At 45.1% G+C, this 22,943-nt stretch overlaps 1 protein-coding gene across 2 annotated transcripts in view; it reads right to left on the bottom strand.

Moving 5' to 3' along the window:
* The window catches only part of LATS1 (large tumor suppressor kinase 1), a 60,441-nt gene extending 38,578 nt beyond the window's left edge, over positions 1-21,863 (bottom strand). The window contains exons 1-2 of one of the 2 annotated variants that reach the window (XM_073560192.1): positions 21,685-21,863; positions 12,385-12,864 (exon numbers count right to left, since the gene is read on the bottom strand). In XM_073560192.1, coding sequence (XP_073416293.1) covers positions 12,385-12,729 — 345 coding nt within the window. In that variant the 5' untranslated portion in view covers positions 12,730-12,864; positions 21,685-21,863. The remainder of the gene's footprint in view (positions 1-12,384; positions 12,865-21,684) is intronic. The other variant, XM_073560193.1, reaches the window with a different exon arrangement.
* Positions 21,864-22,943: the final 1,080 nt, after the last annotated feature.

Here is a 22,943-nt window from a genome sequence, read left to right as displayed (position 1 = left end):
ATAGATAGAGCAGATTTCTAATCTGCTTTTGCTATTGAAAACATTATCTAGGAGCTCAAAAACCTTTCAGATGATCAGCTTTTTAAAAAAACGCTGATCTGCTTTTGCAACGGAAAAATGTATCCTCAAAAAACGAAGGAAAAACGCTGTGTGTAAATGTAGCCTTAGATCAGGAATAGAACAGTCATTTATAGGACATTTCATAACTTTCCCAAATACCTATGAAAAAATATTCAGCACATTCTGCATTAAACTACTGTACCCAATTTATTATATATTTTAGGAGTAGGCCCATTTTATACCGACTCCACCTCCACAGCCCTGCAGGAAAGTCTGCTGCAAATATTAAACGTGTGCACATACCCTTACGGTTAAGCAGATAATGCATGAATATTCAGAATTGAGAGTCCTCAGTGGTTGATACCTTTTAATGGCTAACTGAAAAGATGGTAACAAATTGCAAGCTTTTGAGACTACTCAGATCTCTTCATCAGGCATTGACTAATACAAAATCTGAAGAAACACATTTATGCACAAGACAGCACAGAAAAATGCAATAGATAAGACAAGTGACGTGAAGCAGAACTATCATTATGGGAGAGGTATAAACAAATATTGGACCAGTTCATAGATAAGGAGTGAAAGTTTTGTCCTCTGATTGGGGTCTGGTTTTGTGTTGTGATGCCCCCCACAAGGTCTTAGGAGCAAATTCCTTAATTGATGTAAAAAGAAATAAATCCATGTGACACATTCATTCCAGCATTGAGTGTCAAAGGTCGTCATGAGTTTGTACTCACAGACTCTTCTGTGTCTGAGATGTGAAGTTACCTTTCAATACCAGTAATTTCATGTCCATAGTGCTGTGATCAGGCATACAAAAGTGTTTTGCCACAGGAAGATCCATTTTTTTTTCTCTTATGTGGCAATGAGAATTCATCCTTGTTCTAAGCTTTTGCCCCGTCTCCCCCACATACAGACCCCCAGTTGGACATTTAGTACAAATAATTAAGTACACCACATTAGATGTGATACAGCTGAAAGTACTTGGGATCTTGTACATCACATCTAAGTGTACTTAATTATTGAGCATGTGACAGAGTCTGGAGACACACTGGGGAACATTCTGCTGCCTGCAACATTCCCCAGCACGCCCGGTTTGACAGTGGGAGAGTAATGGTGTGGGGAGGCATCCACAGAGAGCTCCATGTACTAGCCAGAGGTTCCCTAACTGCCATTAGGTACTGGGAGGATATCCTCAGTTCCATTGTGAGTTCATATGCAGGTGCAGTGGACCTTGGGTTACGTCTGATGCATGACAATGCCAGGGTTCATGTGGCTAAAATGTGTAAGCAGTTCCTGCATGAAGAAGGTATTGATGCTATGGACTGGCCTGCTTGTTCCCTAGACCTGAATCCAATCAAGCACATCACGTCTCGTTCCATCCACCAATGCCACGTTGCACTACAGACTGTCCAGGAGTTCACTGATGCTTTAAAACAAACCTTGTCAGCAGGATTGTGCTCAATAACCTAAAGACACTGCCAGGTTGACGCCGTTATACTGATTAATATGATACATTGGTTGAAGAAATCCGTCTTGTGGTTCTTGTTCAATCTTTATTTTTCAGTTTTGATGCTCAAAACTGAAGAGATGCTACATTTTTGTGCAACCTCAAACTGTGAAAGAATGTTGGGACTTAAGGTGTTTTATAACAGATTTCTGGCAAAATAACTCTTTGGCTGCAACAAGGTTGTGGAGTCGGAGTTGTGGAGTCGGTGCTCATTTTGGTGGAGTTGGTATAAAATGGACTAACTCCGACTCCTAAAATATATAATAAATTGGGTACAGTAGTTCAATGCAGAATGTGCTGAATATATTTTCATAGGAATTTTGGAAAGTTATGAAGTGTCCTATAAATGACTGTTCTATTCCTGCTCTAAGGCTACATTCACACACAGCGTTTTTGCTGCGTTTTTTGAGGATACGTTTTTCAGCTGGAAAAGCAGATCAGCTTTTTAAAAAAACCGCATCACCTCAAAGGTTTTTGAGCTCATAGATAATGTTTTCAATAGCAAAAGCAGATTAGAAATCTGCTCTATCCATTTATACATATCTGTCTATCCATCTTATCTGTACCAAAAAGAATGAAAGCCGGGTAGCACACAGACTAACACTTTTTTTTTTTTTAGCACCAGCCAGGTACACCTCATAGCTGCCCAAAAGGACGCCTAGGACAGGCATTGCTCGTCATCAGTAACACATCAACATCAACTGATAGTTGGAATAAATAGACTGTATTCATCACCACATCTTAAGGTGCAGGCTTTATTTTCAAGTGTAGGGGTGTGCAGTATGAGGTTCTGCAGCATCTGAGGTGTGCAGCATGAGGTTCTGCCCCCCCCCCCCCCCCCCAAGTTGGATCCTCGCTACACCCATGGTGTGAATGTAGCCTGAGGATCTAGGGTTTGTCTTAGCTGAGAGAAGTCATAGTGATATATATATAATCTCTATATATATATATATATATATATATATATATATATATATATATATATATATATATATATATTGGTGTAGTGACCACTGTGCCCACTAAGGGGCGCTATGTGGGTGTCCCAGGACAGGCGTATAAGCATTTCAAGTGTTCTGATAGGAGTAGGATGCTGAATGATCGTAATGTATCTCAAGGTGGGTGGCCTTGGGATAAAGGCTTGAAAGAATGTATGAATGTTTGTAGGACCTGTGATGAGGTCATAGCCATATGACCCGGTGGGCGTGACTACAGACCATATAAGGTGGCCAGGGTAGGTCACATGAGTGAATGCTGGGACCAGATTGGTCCGTATGAAAGGTCTCGTCTGGGCTGACGCGAGACCGACTGAAGGAAGATGGGTCTGCCTTCCTGTACACGTGAGACGTGTGTGTGAGAGTTCCCTGGAGGGAATGAATGTCTGCACTGAGAAGCAGCCATGAGGTAAACCCGGACATGGGATATAACTGAAGCTAGAGAGCCTGTGTACTGGACATTGCACAACCTGTGTGACCACAGGCTAAGCAGAGTGAAGCTCTGTCATGGACGCTATGCTGTTTATATAGCTTTCTGTTGCTTTTCCTGGTTTATGATGCCTAATAAACCGCATGGACTGTTGGAGTTATGTTAAGAAACCTGTGCCGGATGTGATTTATTGGCTGCCAAGCGAGTGTCCCCAACCTTGAATGACAGCGTTACCTTATATATACACACACACACACACACAGTACAGACCTAAAGTTTTGGAAACACCTTCTCATTCAAAGAGTTTTCTTTATTTTCATGACTATGAATATTGTAGATTCACTCTGAAGGCATCAAAACTATGAATTAACACATGCGGTATTATATGATTACAAAAAAATGTGAAACATAAAATATGTCTTATATTCTAGGTTCTTCAAAGTAGCCACCTCTTGCTTTGATTACTACTTTGCACACTCTTGGCATTCTCTTAATGAGCTTCAATAGGTAGTCACCGGAAATGGTCTTCAACCATTCTTGAAGGAGTTCCCAGAGATGCTCAGCACTTGTTGGCCCTTTTGCCTTCACTCTGCAGTCCAGCTCACCCCAAACCATCTCGATTGGGTTCAGGTCTGGTGACTGTGGAGGCCAGGTCATCTGGCGTAGCACCCCATCACTCTCCTTCTTGGTCAAATAGCCTTCCTACACAGCCTGGAGGTGTGTTTGGGGTCATTATTATATAATTCCACATGTATTAATTCATAGATTTGATGCCTTCAGAGTTAAATCTACAATTTTCATAGTCATGAAAATAAAGAAAACTCTTTGAATGAGAAGATGTCCAAACTTTTGGTCTGTACTGTATATATGTAATTGATATTACATAGTGTATTGCATATTTACAATTTATTACAGTTTGTGTTCTAAAGTTGTATTCCAATAAATATATTAGAACATGATTAAGACCTGAGGCGTCGAAACGTGTTCTGCAGTCATCCGACTAGTATGCTGTACCTGCTGGAATTTTAATATGCATTGGCACAATAAAATGGATTTTTAATTTTTCATTTCTGGCGCTGGAATTTCTTTTATTTCTTTTTCACTCTTGATTGACTGCCTGGTCAAGTCCGTGCGCAAGGATTTGGATTCTGCCGGCAGGGCAGTACGGTGAGCTGGATTGTTTTTTCTTTTCTTTTTACCAATAAATATATATGTTATATCTAAATATCTTGATTATTGTATCATAAAACTGAATAAATGTCTGATGTTCACATTGTACTACAATACATTTTTCACTTAAATATAAGCAATATATGTGGGAGTCGGAGTTAGAGTCGGTGTAAGGGAAATTGAGGAGTCGGAGTCGCAGGTTTGGCTTACTGACTCCACAGCCCTGGGCTGCAACAGAGAAGCAAGACCAATTCAAAGTCACCGTGTTGCTCCAGACTAAATTTAATAATGTGGCCTCAACATAATTTCTCAGAGAGGTCGAGGTTCCCATTTTAGTTTGAGACAACAGATTTACATATTCAAGGCTGTGGAGTCGGAGTCGGTATAAAATGGACCGACTCCTAAAATATATAATAAATTGGGTACAGTAGTTCAATGCACATTATGAAATGTCCTATAAATGGCTGATCTATTCCTGATCTAAGGCTACATTCACACATTTTTGCTGTGTTTTTTTGAGGATACATTTTTCTGCTACAAAAGCAGATCAGCTTTTTAAAAAACCGCATCACCTGAAAGGTTTTTGAGCTCATAGATAATGTTTTCAATAGCAAAAGCAGATTAGAAAAACGCCAAACAAACTGACATGCTCATTCAGCCCAAAAATGGATCCTCACAAAACAATGTGTCTGAACGTCATATCTTGAAACCCACTGACTTTGCTGGGATGCCAAGAGTCACTGCATTTTACTGCAAAAAACGGATCCGCAAAAACGATGTGTGTGAATCATGGCCGTAGCCAGTAAGGGGCAGCTGCCACCCCTAGAAGCAGGGGCAAGCACCTATCAAACCTCACTTGTATGCTGCAGTGCTCCCGTCCTGCACCGGCTCCAGACTGCAGGGGGCAATCTCCCCTCCTCTGTCCTGACTTCTGCCATCTTCACCAGAGAGAGGAGGGGGAGGGGTGTATGCCCTGCACAGGATCGGATTCCTGGGCCCCGAGCTGGAGAAAGTGAGAAAGTTGTGCACACGCTGGCAATAAGAGATAGTCTGCAAGAGGGATATGCTGGAAATCTGATTGGAAAAGTGAGGAAATTGGTTATTGCCGCCAGAACCCCTAAAATTGATTCCATCTTGAAGAGACGTGCTGGGAAAGAGGCAATTGTCGATCAAGCCACTCGGTGGGGCAGCACTTATTTAATGATTGAGCTATTGCGTTTCTTATAGATATGGCAAACCCTCAGGTAACCCTAAATGAAGGTGAATGGACACAGGTGGCTGAATTGAAGGAATTGCTTAATCACCCATTTACCGTGACTAAAAAAATGACAAGCTGAGGATTTAACTCCTGGCATTTTCATAAGGGAGTGGAAGAACTTGCTATTTTGCCTGTCCCAAAGAGGTGGTTTAATCGCAGACGGCATTTCTGCTTCAATGAAACAGAGAGACACAGCTAATGGAAAATAAAAATTTTCTGACAGCTGTTTATGTGGACCCAAGTCATTGTATACTACTTGATGATCAACAGCTTACTAAAGGAAAAGAAGGTCTGACTGAGGTAGCAGTTAGGATGAGTGGCCTACAGGAGGCCTGCCAGCGCAAGATGACTTGGGTCCTGACAGTGCTACTGCTGCCATATCTTCATCCTCATCAGATGAGGCGTTAGACTTTGACAATTATTTGGATGACATGGAGCAGGCAAAGCATTGCCGCAAGGAAAAAGATTTCACTCTGTCTCCTATAGCAAGCAGATTGACCATATTTCAGCAAAATAACCGTTCGTCAATACAGTGTCACTAATATTCACCTTTTTCCCATATATATTTTCCATATATTTACATTTCCAGATATAACTTTAAATTTTCTAGTGCACCACACAACCATCACCAAGATAGGGCGGGAACAATGCGGTGCTGTCATGGCTCTGGAAAATCAAATTACCGGTAAGTAATTATCATTTTTTCCCTTCCCCATGACAGCACCGCACATGAGAGGAAAGATAGAATAGACTCCTAGGGTGGGACAACAGCAGACAACACTTTTCTCCCAAATGCCAGATTTGAGGGCCCTAAGTCTAGTCTATAGTGTCGGAAGAAAGTGGATGGTGAGGACCATACTGATGCTTTACAGATCTGCTCAACTGAAGCATTTGCCCTTTCAGCCCAGGACGTGGCTATGGCTCTTGTAGAATGAGCCATTACACCCAGTGGGGGAGTCAGATCCAAAGAAGAGTAAGCTAGTGCAATACCCATACGAAGCCAAAGTGCAATCGTTGATTTTGAAGCTTTTTTACCCGTTTGTCCCCTGAAAGGAGACAAAAAGGGCTGAAAACTGTCGCCAAGATTTTGAGGCTTCTATATATTGAAGCAGGCAACATCTGACATCTAAGCAATGGAAGGTTTTCTCTCCCTGGGATTTGGGGTTCGGACAAAACGAGGGCAAAACTATCTCCTGCTCCCTGTGGAATTTACCTTCGTTAGGAAGGCTGGATCAGTTTTTATGATCACTATCATCCAAAAAGGTGGTATATGGTGGATTTACAGATATTGCCTGCAGCTCGCAGACACGACGAGCTGAGGTTAGGGCCACCAGGAGTACTGTTTTTAGCGTTAGCGCCTTTATTGAGATGGAAGCAATAGGTTCAAATGGAGATGCTGTCAGTGCCCTTATTACTAAATTTAGATCCCAGGGAGCTACCTTAGATGTTAATTTTGTGGGCCTGGATGTGAAGGAGGCCCGAATGAATCTATAGATCGATGGGTGGTCAGCCAGTTTTTGATCAAACAATGCACCCAGGGCCGATACCTGCACTTTTAAGGTGCTTGTGGACAGACCCTTTTCCATTCCTTTCTGGAGGAACTCTAGGATTTCTTTTATTGGTATTTCCTGGGCTGGTCTAGTTAATTGTCGGCCCGTGAACTGCAAGAATTTTTCCCAAATTTTTTGGTATTTTCGAGAAGTTACCTCCTCCCTGCTAGCGAGCAGGGTGGTTACTAACGGGACTGAACCACTTTGCTAGGAGTCCCCTCAAGTTCCACGCAGTGAGGTGCAGCCTGTGAACCCTGGGGTGTTCCACTGGGCCCTGGTATAGCAGATTCGGGGTATCTGGGAGGATCCATGGGTCCGAGATAGACATGAGTCTGAGCCATGTGAACCATGCCCTTTTCGGCCAGAAGGGCGCAATCAGGATTATCCGAGCTTTCTCCTGCCGGATCTTTATTAAGACTACTGGAATCAATGGAAACGGGGGGGAACGCACAGGCCAGGCGAAATTTCCACCGGTGTAGTAGCGAATCCACCCCCTCTGGCTGCTCTCTTGGATTTATGGAGTAGAACCTGTCCACTTTCCGATTTTCCCTGGTGGCAAAAAAGTCTACTTCCGGTGTGCCCCAGGCAGCGCAGATTTCCCCAAATATTTTTTGACTTGGGGACCATTCTCCCTGGTGTAATACATGACGGCTTAAATAATCGGCCAGATAATTGTCTGCCCCCTTTAAATGTGTACCCGGTAAGGATAGAAGATTGTTTTCTGCCCAAGCGAATAATTCCCTGGCCTCTGCCATAAGGGTTGCCGACCTTGTACCCGTTTGTTTATGTATGCTATGACCGTGTTGTTGTCGGATAATATGGTGACATGTCTCCCTTGTACTTCTCGCTTTACCAGGGGAAGGGCTCGCCTTACAGCTGCCAGTTCTTTTAGATTTGAGAATACATCCCTCATTCCGGGTTCCCACTGGCCCTGTAGGGTTCGTTTCTCTATGTGTGCCCCCCAAACACTTGGACTTGCGTCCGTGGTCAATACCATCGAGTTCTGAGAAGTCCAGGGCACTGCTCTCTAAGATTTCGGTGCTCAGCCACTATTTTAGGGACTCCTGCACTTGAGGGGAGAGGATAATCTCCTGATTTAAATTGGAAGGACCCTTCTCCTGCACGGATATGATTTGCCACTGTAGTTCTCTCGTATGGGCTTGTGCCCACCGGACTGCTGGGATTGTTGCTGTTAACGTGCCCAGGAGCGACATTGCCTCTCTTACTGGTATGGCTCGACCGGACTGTATCCGTTGTATTTTTTGCTGGATAGCCCCAATTTTTCTTCCTGGAAGAATGCACTGCTGTTTTAATGAGTCCAAGGAATTCTTGTGACTGCACTGGAGTTAATTTGGATTTTTTCAGTCTAATCATCCAGCCTAACCTGGTTAATATTTCCAGGACCCTTGTAACTGCATCTTCACAATTTTGCTTGTCGTTTGCTATAACCAGGAAATGGTCTAGATAGGGTACTAACAGGATATTTTCCCCTTATTAAGGACGCTACTTCCCCGATGATTGTAAATATACGTGGGGCTACTGATACCCCGAAGGGTAGGCACTGGTACTGTAGATGAGTGGGAATTTGAGCAATCTCTACTACCAGTCTCAGATATTGTTGGTTTTCCCCCCATATTGGGACATGGTAATAGGCATCGGTAAGATCTATTACTGCCATGTAGCAACCTGGGTCGAGTAGTTTCAGTGCTGACCCCAAGGTCTCAATTTTGAATTTCTCTGTTCTGATATATTGGTTCAGGGCTTTGAGATTGAATATTGTTCTTAGTGACCCATCTGGTTTTGGAGTGAGGAACAGAGTACTCTAAAACCCTTTCCCTTTTTGATGACACGGTACTTTTATAAGTACCTCTTTTTGAATGAGGAGCTGAATCTGCTTTTCTAATGTAGCCTGATTCTTTTTGGCTACCCGGGTCACTTGAGGAGGAAGGGTTAGAAAACTTAATCGTAGGCCCTCGGCTAACAGGTCGGTTACCCACTTTGAGGTGGGCAATGCTACCCACTGATGGACAAAGAACCGAAGCCTTCCCCCAACCGCCCTGGCGCCACTGCTTGGTATCGGGTCTCGGGGGTGGTTCTGCTAAAGAGGAAACCTCTCTCCTTTCTTCCCCTCCAGGGACTACCCCGCGTGGTTCTATCGTCTGGCAGCCCTCGGCTCCCTCTATTCCCTGTTCCACGAAAGGACAAGTGAGCCTCAGTCCACCCACGCCTAGGGAAGGGGGTTGGAAACAGTTTATTCTTAATGGACGCTTTTTCCAAAATTTCGTCCAGTGCTTTTCCAAATAAGTATTGACCCTCAAGGGATGGCACAGAGTTTAACCTTTGACTGGAAATCTGCAGACCAGTTTTTTAACCAAAGTGCTCTGCGGCCTGAATTTGAAAGGGCACATGCACGGGCGGCACCTCGGACAGAATCTGCAGCGTCAGCCAGGAATCCCGCTGCCTTCTGTAGAAAAGGTATTGCCTCCAGCAGGGTCTCCCTTGGGCATTTATTCTTAATTTGGTCACTTAATTCGTCTAACCACTTGACCATAGCACGTGCTGTACAAGTGGCAGCCACCCCTGGTTTAAACGACCAAGCTGATGCTTCCCAAGCCGCTTTTAGAAAAGTGTCTTTCTTATCAAGGGGATCTTTTAGGGCGCCCATGTCTTCAAATGGCAATGCTATCCCTCTGGATGTACTAGCAATGGCAGCATCTAGTCTGGGAGCTTTTTCCCCATTTATCGCATACCTCCTCATCAAACGGGTATTTACGTTTGAGCGCCTGCGGTATGGACTTTTTTTGTTGGGTTTTTTCCACTCTCTCGATTAAATTTAATAGGTTATCATGGAAGGGAAAAACCCTTCGTTTTTTCCCCTCAAGATTGCTAAACATAGCATCTTGAATTGATTTCGGCTCTTTTGGTGTCTCAAGTCCCATTGTGGACCTTACAAGCTTTAGCAATTTCCCAATGTCCTCAGATAGGAAATATGGACGACCCTTTTCCTCGTCCGAGGAGTCCAGGTCCGAATCCGAGGCCTCTATCTCCCCTTGCTTTTCCTCAGACTCTATATCAGTAGTTATCTCTGTGGGAGGCAGTGGGGGCGGGGGTGAGGCAGGTGTTCCATCGGTGCTACGTGTGGTCTGCTCATTTATTTCATCTTTCACCGTCGATTTTACTTGATCCCGGATCATAGTTTTAATGCTTTGGAGCAGGGATGGTGACTCTTCGGCCACTGTCTTTTTTTGGGACGGGCGACAGTCGCTTCTCATACGTTTTAGCTAGGGCCTTTTTACATAATGCACATTCTTTGTTCTTTTGTTTGCATGTGGCTTTTCCCTACAGAAAACATACATAGGGCCGTTGTTAATATATTGAGCTGCCTTACAAAGGCACTCACCCGGCCCTCTGGGTACCCCGGTAGCTCTTCCTTCTGTACTCGCTCCCCAACTTCAGGATCCACTCTGTTCTGCTGCTGGCCTGGCTCTATACAGTGGAGCCTATGTGCAGCCTCTCTGGGACCAGTGGCGTCTGCCGCGTCTCCCTTCTTATGGAGGAGCGGTGCGCGCTTCTGGGACTGCTTCCGCCCGGAAGTGCCCAGTACACCGCTTGCCTGGCGTGCGACGTCACTTCCGGTGCGACCCCGGAAGCCGTCGCCACTCAATCGGCGCCATCGTCATGGTGGACACGCCTCCCCTGGCCCTGCCTCCCACTGGAGCGGCCGCCGGGGAGTCACACGGGGAGGACACCGCTCACAGCGCCCACCAAGCTGGGCTGTCATGCGCACGCGACCCGCTGCCATTCCCTCCCCGCGGACCTCGGCCTCCTGACCGGACAATCATCAGAGGGGGATCCCTCCGGAGGTACAGCTCTGTCCCAGGCATCCGCCTGCAGGAAACCAAACTGGGGAGAGAGGTGCCGCCCCCTTCTTATGTCTCTGCTACTGTTTCCTGGGGGCGGATACCTTCTTTCATGTGCGGTGCTGTCATGGGGATGGGAAATATATATTATGTTCTATCTAAATATCTTATTATATCATAAAAATGATTAAATGTCTGATGTTCACATTGTACTACAATAAATTTTTCACTTAAATATAAGCAATACATGTGGGAGTCTGAGTCGTGGAGTCGGAGTCAGTGTAAGGGAATTTGAGGAGTCGGAGTCGCAGGTTTGGCTTACTGACTCCACAGCCCTGTTTGTTATAGTCTTATAGTTACAGGTAATGACTCTCCCTCATTTCAAACCCGTTACATAATACACTGCCATTCACAATCTTTAGTTTTCCATTGAACAAGCTATCTGTAGCCTTCTGAAGCCTGAAATTTTAGAGAAGTCATAATATTGCTGATGTCAAAACTGCCTTAAGTCCCCCATACACATTAGACCGTCAGTGGAGTTCATCCAACATTAGTTTAATGTGTATGGGGCCTCTATCCCCTACAGATGTCAAAGGAGAGAAGCATCTGGCCAACTGAATTCTTCTGTACTCCCCATGGAGATAAGACTATCACAAAGGCAGTTACATTTGGCTGAGCTGTGCTTCTCTGTGTGTGGGAAGAGAAACATGTCGGCTGAACGAACGTTCACCAACTGCTAACTAATGTTTATGGGGGCCTTAAGGCTTGATTTGCATCTGCGCTCCAGAATGCCAATTTGTCAGTTCCATTCATAACAGAATTCAAACAGCCCCACAACAGATAAGGCCCTTGGCTTCCATTTTCATCAATTACGAAAACTATGTGTTTTGTACATAAATTTCATTTGTCGGTTCCTACAACAAAACAGACAATATGGGATTTCCGATTGCAGGTGAGAACACGGCCTTAGTAAAGTTTGTTATTTTTGTTCTTGACCACTGATATCTTGCATCTACTTACAAGAACTAGTGAGTAGGCATTATCAGAACTTGAGAAGGAGTTGTCCAGTGAAGATAAGTTATCATCTAATGGCAAGATAGGTGGTAACTTGTTCATTAATGGTGGTCTGATAACTTGGACACTGAAAGACAGAATGGGGCACACTTATCCTCACTAGAATGAAGTAACAGTGTACATGCCTTAATGTCACTCCACTCACTGCCTATGGGGCTGCGGAGCACTAATGTTGGCTTTTTTCAGCAGCCCTATAGAGAATGAATAGAGCGGCAGTCAAGAATGCACAAGAGGATAAAAGTGTCCCGTTCTTCCGATCAGTGCATGTGCCGGCGGTCAGATCACCAACAATCAATAGCTCTATCACTTATCCTGCGTTAAAATATGCCCCCAAAGGCGGTCTTATTCTTTTACCCTGGAGTCACACAGGCAGATTTTGTGGTACTCTCAGAGACAAACACCAAAGTGTTTGGCAGAATATCAGACTTGAAGGTTAAGGTACCGAATAACATGGAGTTTGAGCTTTAGATGCCTCACCTCATCAAAGCCTGCAGCCTGCAGGTCATGGAGCATTTTTCGATTGACTTCATTTCCGCCCCTCTGAGAAGCATTTGTGTTGTTGGCAAAAGGTTGCAAAGAGTTGCGAATCTCAGCCAAAGCTTTGTGATAAGTGACAAACTTAGGGGGATTCCGACCCTGTCTCGGATCTTCAGCCTTAGTTAGCCCTTGCTCAGCCTTCCCTGCATCGGATGGTTTGGGAAGATGGCGGAGGCTCTCGCGGATTTCTAGCAGCATCTGTCTGCTATTGCCTGGGCAATTGCTTGCTGGGAAAGTTTTAGGCCTCATTTGCCTGTAGCCCTCTGGTTTCTCCCCCCTCTTCATGAAAACACATGTATCTGTATGACTTCTTAGAGACAAAAAAAAAAATCTGAAACTCAATTGTATTGAGCAGACTCAACAGGTTCAGTTGTGATGGGAGACTGTCTTTCCAGTGAAGATAGATGTAGTGAAATCCACCTGGGATGTAAAAAAAAAAAGCCAAAAACACAGCATTAACATCCATACTATACTACAAGATCAGCAACGTTGCATCAACATAAGACAAAGTGTTGTATCAATTATGTTCAATCTCACCTTTCATAACCTAGTTCTGCATTTACACAGATATACAAACTAGGAGGATAGTTTCTGTACAGCATATACTGTATGCGTGTCGGAAGCACATTGCAGTGTGAAACGCTCCTAAAAATGGACTGACCTAAAATATATCTATCTACCAAGATTCTACAGCAGTACATAATGTGGCAGATGAGTCGCCATACTCCAGATGTCACACAGCAATGCCTGCTGCTGAATGCACGGATTGGAAAGTGGCAGTAGTTCTAGAGCAATTTTATACATGAAAGGCACCAAAGCAATTAAAGATATAAATTGACAGATCCACACAACTGTTGTATAAAAATAAAAAAGCTGAAATAATTATGTGGAGAAGTGGATATGCTGTGCTGCTGGTGTCACAACAGATCGAGCGGTCAGAAAGCACTTGAGATCAGGGCTGCGGAATCTGCAAACCAAACCTCCGACCCCACAGCCCGGCCTCACTACTGAGCATGTACATAAAGTGCAGCACAGAATCATCTCAGCTACAACACTACAGACCTGCCTCACTACTAAGCATGTGCATAAAGTGCAGCACAGATTCATCTCACCTCCGACTCCCCACAGCACTGGTGACTACTGAGCATGTCCATAAAGTGCAGCACAGATTCATCTCACCTCCAACCCCACAGCCCGGCCTCACTACTGAGCATGTACATAAAGTGCAGCACAGATTCATCTCAACTACAACACCACAGACCTGCCTCACTACTGAGCATGTGCATAAAGTGCAGCACAGATTCATCTCTGCTACGACCCGACAGCACAGGTCACTACTGAGCATGTACATAAAGGGTGGTTTCACATTAGCGTTTCAGGGCGCAGCGACGGCCTGCGCACGGCCGCCGCTAAGCCCCACCCCTGCCGCGCCTCCTACGGGTGCATGACGCTGCATGCGTCCTGCGTCCCCTATCTTTATCACTGGGGACGCAAGTCGTGCGCAATATGCGTTTGGCGGCGTATGCGTCCTTTTGCCGGTGCGCGGACCAGCGCCAAACGCAATCTCTTGCAATTTGGTTGCACTCGGCTCACCGTCAAAAGAATGCATGCGCCGCCAAAAGCATACTGCGCATGGCCTGCGTCCCCAGTGATAAAGATAGGGGACGCAGGACGCATGCAGCGTCACGCGCCCGTAGGCGGAGCTACCGGAGGAGGCGCTGCAGGGGGCGGGGCTTAGCGGAGGCCGTGCGCAGGCCGTCGCTGCGCCCTGAGACGCTAATGTGAAACCACCCATAAAGAGCAGCACAGATTCATCTCTGCTACGACCCCACAGCACTGGTCACTACTGAGAATGTACATAAAGTGCAGCACCGATTCATCTCAACTACAACCCCACAGCCCGGCCTCAGTACTGAGCATGTACATAAAGTACAGCACAGATTCATCTCTGCTACGACCCCACAGCACTGGTCACTACTGAGCAAATACAAAAAGAGCAGCACAGATTCATCTCTGCTACGACCCCACAGCCCGGCCTCACTACTGAGCATGTACATAAAGTGCAGCACAGATTCATCTCTGCTACGACCCCACAGCCCTGGTCACTACTGAGCATGTACATGAAGTACAGCACAGATTCGTGTCTGCTACGACCCCACAGCACTGGTCACTACTGAGCATGTGCATAAAGTGCAGCACAGATTCATCTCTGCTACGACCCCACAGCCCGGCCTCACTACTGAGCATGTACATAAAGTGCAGCACAGATTCATCTCTGCTATGACCCCACAGCACTGGTCACTACTGAGCATGTACAGCACAGATTCATCTCTGCTATGGCCCCACAGCGCTGGTCACTACTGAGCATGTACATAAAGTGCAGCACAGATTTGTCTCTGCTATGACCCCACAGCACTGCTCACTGCTGAGCACGTACATAGAGTGCTGCAAAGATTCATCCTTGCTACGACCCCACAACCCTGCCTCGTGACTGAGCATGTACAGTGCAGCACAGATCTCAGCTACGACTCTCACAGACCTGCCTCACTACTGAGCATATGCATAAAGTGCAGCACAGATTCATCTCTGCTACGACCCCACAACCCAGCCTCACTACTGAGCATGTACATAAAGTGCAGCAGATTCATCTCTGCTACGACTCCACAGCCTGGCCTCACTACTGGGCATGTACATAAAGAGCAGCACAGATTCATCTCTGCTACAACCCCACAGCCCGGCCTCACTACTGAGCATGTACACTGTGTTCCAAATTATTATGCAAAAAATATTTCCTCATATTTTCTCTAAATTACCTATATGAATTGCAGTCAGTTATTTTCCAGTCATATTCTAGTATAATTGCAATGTTTTTGAACAAACTGCCTATGAAAAACAGTATATTTTTAAAAATAAGAAACACTCAAAATGCATGTTCCAAATTATTATGCACAGCAGAGTTTTCAACATTTTTATTTTGAACAAAATAATGGTCAATTGTGAAATTATAAGCATTATCAGCTTATTACAAAATGAAATCAAACAGTTTTCAAGTCAAAACTTTATTCTAGGTGACGGTACATTTGCACATAGGACCCGTTGTTCGAAAGAAGCTTCTGAACTCTCTCGTCCATTGAATTTGTCAGTTTTTGGATGGTTTGTGCTTCGATTGTTTTGCATGTGGACAGAATACCCTCCCAGAGCTGTTGCTTAGATGTGAACTGCCTCCCATCATAGACACTCCTTTTGATGATGCTCCAGAGGTTCTCAATGGGGTTGAGGTAAGGGGAAGATGGTGGCCACACCATAAGTTTGTCCTCTTTTATGCCCATAGCAGCCAGAGATGCAGATGTGTTATTTGCAGCATGAGACGGTGCATTATCATGCATGAAAATGATCTTGCTGCGGAAAGCACGGTTCTTCCTCTTGAACCATGGCAGGAAGTGCTGTTTTAGAAACTCCACATAGATTATGGAGTTCATCTTTACCCCTTCAGGGATCCTAAAGGGGCCGACAATCTTTCTCCCAAAGCCCAAAACATTACGCCACCTCCTCCTTGTTGGCGCCTTAGCTGCGTTTTCATGGGGTGTCCATCAACCAGCCATCCTCCACTCCATCCATCTGGACCATCGAGCGTTGCACGGCACTCGGTGAACAAAACAGTTTGGAAGTCAGTCTTCATGTCTCGTTTGGCCCACTGGAGCCGTTTCTGCTTGTGTGCAGTGGATAGAGGTGGTCGACAGGATGGCTTATGCACAGCCAGGGCTGTGGAGTCGGTAAGCCACAGTTGCGACTCCGACTCCTGGATTTTATCAGGCTCCGACTCAGACTCCTTCATAAATGGCCAATTCATAACAAATTTACTGTAGTAAAATATTAAACATCGTGCTTATTCAGTTTCTCACCATCATATAAGTAATCAGACCACTTAGAGCAAAAACTACATTTATTAGAATACAATTAGAATATAGCAAATAACTTTTATAAACTTTTCTAAACTGTAAGTAAATATGCAATAAACACTTTTATGCAGTTTATAAGAAATCTATAAATTTGTCCTCAGAAAAAGTATTGCCTCTGTCAGATGCTCCTTCATGGATGCCCTCAAATCTGATCTAATTATTTTGAGAGCAGAGAACAACCTCTCTACACTAACTTGTGTTGGTGGCAAAGCAGTAACCACTCGGGCAACATCTCTGACAATGTCAGGATACAGAGGAATCGCTTGTTGCACTGTTATTTTTGATGAACGGTCAAATTTCTCAATTTCTTTTAGTGCACATGAAAAATTCTGCTGAAATGTACTGGCTGTGTTCCTTGATGGGGATGACTCTTCTATGCGGGAACGCTTTGCACGGTCCTGGTGATCCAAATATTTTTCGAAATTAAATTCTTCATCAGTTGATGATGAGGGTGAAGATGTGGCAGGACGACCAAATTCTTCTTGTTCCTCCTGACTGTTCTGCAACCCTTTCCTCCTCACTGCTATTTCAAACAGAGCTTCTTTTCCTTTACTTAGCTGTTGATCATCTAGAGGAATCCGATGCATTGGGTCTACATAAACAGCTGCCAAAAGAATGTTATTTTGTAATAGTAGCTCCTCTCTCTGTTTCATTGATGTAGCAATGCCACTTGCAATTAACCTCTCCTCCTCTTTGGGACAGGCGAAACATCAGGTTCTTCCACTCCTTTAAGAAAATACCTGGAGTTAAGTCCTCTGCTTGTAATTTTTTAGTCACTGTAAATGGGTGCTCTAGCAATTTTTCCAGCTCAGTAACCTGATTCCACTGACTTTCATTTAGCGTCAGTTGAGGGTTAGCCATGTCTACAAGAAAGGTTTTCAGTTCAACCAAGCGCTGAATCATTAAGTAAGTACTGCCCCATCGTGTGGCTTGATCAATAATTGCCCCTTTTCCAGCACGTCTCTTCAAAACTGAGTCAACTTTAGGGGTTCTGGCAACAGTAGCCAATTTTCTCACCTTGCCAATCAGTACAGCAGCATGTCCTTCTTGCAGACTGTCTCTTATAGCCAGCTGTAGCGTATGCACAACACAGCGCATGTGATGAAGGAAAGAACATATTGACACAGTTTCAACAAGATCATCTAAACTATCATGTTGCTGTTCATCTGAAGCAACTTCAGTTTGCTCCTCAGTTACAATACTGTGTTCCTCTATTTCAAACATTTCTGTGTCTGTGGACCCAGAATGTTCTTCTAGCTGCTGGTCACCATCATTACTCTCATTCATTAGCTTAATAGTACTTATCATATTTGAAGCATTGTCAGTTAGGACAGAAAGAACTTGCTCTTTTTTAAGTTCATAGTCTTGCAGAACCTTTTCCACCAAGACCTGGAGAAACTCACTGGTGTGATGAGCTTTGGTGTCTTTTACTGCCAATGTCTTGGTAACTATTTCATTTTTGTCACAAACAAATCGGACATTGATGGCAAAATAGTTCACTCTGTGACGTATGCAGGCATCCATTTTAAGAAACAGAAAGCGTCCCTTGAGAGTTTTTTTAAGTTCTTCCTTTTGTTTAAAAGCTTCTTCGATTACTAATTTACTAATACTCTCTCCAGAGAAACACCAAGCTTGCGGGCCATTTCCCCATTCAGACACATAAAAGCTGGTCGTGAAAATAATGAAATAGGCACACTATCCTTTACAACAAGCTCTATGATCTGGTTTTTAAATGTATCTACTGTCATTGTCACAGTAACTTTGTCACTGACAAAATATCTTGCAACTGATGGCTGCAAAGTTCTCTGCTCCTTTGTTTGGCTGGAAGAGCTGGGCACTGGTTCATTGGTTTGGATGCAGTCTTTCTCATCCACTTGCTTTCAGTACTTCTGGATGAAAGCGCTGTAAATGTCTCTTTAGATTAGAAGCTCTGGTAGGAGCATTTTTATCTTTGCCTGAATATGCACTCATCTTGGCTTCACAGCATTTGTTTTCGTCTGGATCATTTGTCATACACTGACAGACATAATATTTTCTATCTTGAGTGATGGTGAAATGTTCAAATACAGCTGATTTAATGTGATGCTTCTTTGATATTCTCAGGTTTTTAATTCTGCATTCACAATCCAAATGACAATTGTTTTTCCTAAAAACAATTGTACAAAATTATTGCCAGGTCGTACAACTGATATAGTGGTCAGTAATACTGTTATTATTCCTCATGTACTCACAGTTAACTGATGCAAAGTTTGTTGAAAGGATAATACTTCTTACAGTCTTCCTCTTCTGAGTAGCAGGCAGCTGTGAGATGCTTGGAAGACGCACACCTAGTATGATCTAGTCTAGAGGAGGAGCTTTACTACTAAGAATTTGCAACACATTTTCACTTTCATACATTGTAAGTAGGGGGGTTGGGGCAGCATGAGGTTAACCAAGTATAAGATTAGATAAGGGCAGTGGAGAACAGTGACACACAAGAAGTAAGAAATGTCTCTATCTCCAGCAGAACTGCTTATCACTGTTGTTCATAGTTTGATAGAACATATATATTTGAGTAACATTTATAAAATTCATATGAAAGTTCAATTATGAAATATTAATACATTTTTTTTTAAAGCTGGAGTCGGCACATTTCTACCGACTCCGACCAAAACTAACGCCGACTCCACGACTCCACAGCCCTGTGCACAGCTGCAAACCTCTGAAGGACCCTGCATGTTGTTGTTCATGGGACGTTGGAGGCACCAGCAGCTTCACAAACTTGTCTGCTGCTATGACAAGGCATTTTTGCAGCTGCTCTTTTAACCTGACACAATTGCCTGTTGGAAAGAGTCCTCAATTTTTCCTTATCAGCACGCGCATGTGTGTGCTGGGAATCAGCTGCATACTTCTTGATTGTGCGATGATCACGGTGAAGTTTCTTGGCAATGTTGATTGTAGTCATGCCTTGACCTAAATACTCCACAATTTGTTGCTTCTCAGCAGCCGACATCCTTTTTCGTTCCCATTTTGACAAAAAAAATGTAGGCTGCTTAATAATGTGGAACAGCCTTCTTAAGTAGTCTTGTCTTTATTTGGACACACCTGCCAAACTAATTTGCACAGGTATCTGCAATTGCTTTCAGTGATATAAGGAGCCCTGACACACATCACCATCAATGAGTTTAAATGACAAACAAAAAAATTCTAACCTTATCACTCCTAAACTCTTTTTGCATAATAATTTGGAACAGTTTATAAAGTGCAGCACAGATTCATCTCAGCTACGACCCCCACAGCCCGGCCTCACTACTGAGCATGTACATAAAGTGCAGCACAGATTCATCTCAGCTACGACCCCACAGCCCGGCCTCACTACTGAGCATGTACATAAAGTGCAGCACAGATTCATCTCAGCTACGACCCCACAGCCCGGCCTCACTACTGAGCATGTACATAAAGTGCAGCACAGATTCATCTCAGCTACGACCCCACAGCACTGGTCACTACTGAGCATGTACATAAAGTGCAGCACAGATTCATATCTCAGCTACGACCCCACAGCACTGGTCACTACTGAGCATGTGCATAAAGTGCAGCACAGATTCATCTCTGCTACGACCCCACAGCCCGGCCTCACTACTGAGCATGTACATAAAGTGCAGCACAGATTCATCTCAGCTACGACCCCACAGCCCGGCCTCACTACTGAGCATGTACATAAAGTGCAGCACAGATTCATCTCTGCTACGACCCCACAGCCCGGCCTCACTACTGAGCATGTACATAAAGTGCAGCACAGATTCATCTCAGCTACGACCCCACAGCCCGGCCTCACTACTGAGCATGTACATAAAGTGCAGCACAGATTCATCTCAGCTACGACCCCACAGCCCGGCCTCACTACTGAGCATGTACATAAAGTGCAGCACAGATTCATCTCAGCTACGACCCCACAGCACTGGTCACTACTGAGCATGTACATAAAGTGCAGCACAGATTCATATCTCAGCTACGACCCCACAGCACTGCTCACTACTGAGCATGTGCATAAAGTGCAGCACAGATTCATCTCAGCTACGACCCCACAGCCCGGCCTCACTACTGAGCATGTACATAAAGTGCAGCACAGATTCATCTCAGCTACGACCCCACAGCACTGGTCACTACTGAGCATGTACATAAAGTGCAGCACAGATTCATCTCTGCTACGACCTCACAGCACTGCTCACTACTGAGCATGTACATAAAGTGCAGCACAGATTCATATCTCAGCTACGACCCCACAGCACTGGTCACTACTGAGCATGTACATAAAGTGCAGCACAGATTCATCTCCGCTACGACCCCACAGCACTGGTCACTACTGAGCATGTACATAAAGTGCAGCACAGATTCATCTCTGCTACGACCCCACAGCACTGGTCACTACTGAGCATGTACATAAAGTGCAGCACAGATTCATCTCCGCTACGACCCCACAGCACTGGTCACTACTGAGCATGTACATAAAGTGCAGCACAGATTCATCTCCGCTACGACCCCACAGCACTGGTCACTACTGAGCATGTACATAAAGTGCAGCACAGATTCATCTCTGCTACGACCCCACAGCACTGGTCACTACTGAGCATGTACATAAAGTGCAGCACAGATTCATCTCTGCTACGACCCCACAGCACTGGTCACTACTGAGCATGTACATAAGGTGCAGCACAGATTCATCTCAGCTACGACCCCACAGCCCGGCCAGACACGCCGCGGCACGCACACACACAGCGCGGCACGCACACACACAGCGCGGCACGCACACACACAGCGCGGCACGCCAGACACTGCTGTAGCACTCTGCTTCCTATACTGACACTGCAGACACATGACTATAGGGGACACCAAGCCCGTCCATGTCCTCAGGGCTCTGCGTACAATGGCCGCCTGACAGCAGGACGGGCGCACACAGCGGCAGTAGGCGCCAGTGAGCTATGGGCCACATAAGGGCCAGTACATCCCGCACAGCCTATGGGGGTCGCTCGCCCCTCACTCGGGCTCTTTGTTCTGGACGCGTCGCTGTCACTTCCAGGCGCTGTTAGTTACATGCATCCGCCGGCGGCTCCGCGTCCCGTTGGGGGTGGTGCACATTCCGGGCGGAGGACCGGCGAGCACGGGCGGATACCTTACACTAATGCTAATGAAGGCTGCGGGCGAGAGCCGTCCCCGGCCAGCTCCCCCTCACAGCGGTGCACGGCAGCCACCATCGCGCCGCCGCCTCAGTGACTCCCGGTCTCTCCGCTTCTGCACTCACCGCCAACTTCTGAAGTTCTCTCTCAGTTCCGGGCGGACATTTTGCGCCTCGCTCCTGTGCCTGCCAGGTTCCCGGATGTTGCTATTTTTTCCTTTCTCCGGTTCCTCCCACTGTCATCCGCCGACACCCAAACTCCGCCCCTTGCGTCATGACATCAGTGGCGAGATCCGAGTTTACGCCTCCGAACCTGACACTCACATTCAGGAGCGTTGTGATGGCAGCGTCATATGACTGGACGGCGGAAAACTACGTCACGTGTCGGCTGTGTTCACCCAGAGCTGCTGAGTTGCCATGACAGCCAGGGGTCTGCTGAAGACCCCTGTTATCAGAGGACCCCGGTGGCTACCATTCGTAGGCATGTGTATTTCTCGCTACCTCGCTGCTATGTATAGCACAAGCGATCAGGTGATTGCAGCATCCAGTTCGCTCTGGGGTCTAACAACTACAGTCAAAAGTTTTAAAATCTGAAAAGATTAAAAAAAATAAGAGTTCAAATGATATTTTACAATATAAAAAAAGTAAAAAACCCACAGCCATTTGGTATTGATGCGTTTGGAAAAGTCCGATATATCAAACTCTAAGATTTGTTCATAAGAAAAAAATCGAAACGCCATGATTGTTTTTTTTTTCCATAGAAGCCAATTTTCTCCATAGGGAAAAAAATTCCTCCCCCTATGCTGGGTCAACCATCTACCTATAATATTCTGTTATTCGTAACCTTCTATACTGTTACTCACAAGAAAAGCATCCATTCCTTTCTTAATTCATTCAGTGAGTTGGCCATCACCACTTCCTCAGGAAGAGAATTCCAGAGCCTCACTGCTCTTACCGTGAAGAACCCTCTTCTATGCTGGTGCAGAAATGTTATTTCCTCCAAACGAAGAGAATGCCCCCTTGTTCTTGTCACAGTCCTTGGTACAAACAGTTCATTAGATAGATCTCTGTATTGCCCTCTGATATACTTGTACATATATATTAGGTCTCCCCTAAGTCTTCTGTTTTCTAGAGTAAATAGACCTAATTTTGATAACCTTTCTGGGTATTGTAGTGAACCAACTCCATTTATCATTTTAGTAGCCCGCCTTTGAACCCTTTTAAGTTCAGTAATGTCTTTCTTGAGCACCGGCGTCCAAAATTGCACACAATACTCCAAGTGTGGTCTGACGAGTGATTTGTACAGAGGGAGAATTATGTTTTCATCTCGTCTCCCCAGACCTCTTCTAATGCATCCCATGACGCTATTTGCTTTGGTGGCAGCT

The sequence above is a fragment of the Dendrobates tinctorius genome, unplaced genomic scaffold, assembly GCF_039654945.1.
Source record: "Dendrobates tinctorius isolate UK_male_01 unplaced genomic scaffold, ASM3965494v1 ptg000293l, whole genome shotgun sequence".
Taxonomy (NCBI): Eukaryota; Metazoa; Chordata; class Amphibia; order Anura; family Dendrobatidae; genus Dendrobates; species Dendrobates tinctorius.
Note: the sequence above shows the minus strand (reverse complement) of the source record. Positions and strands in the feature narration are given on the sequence as shown.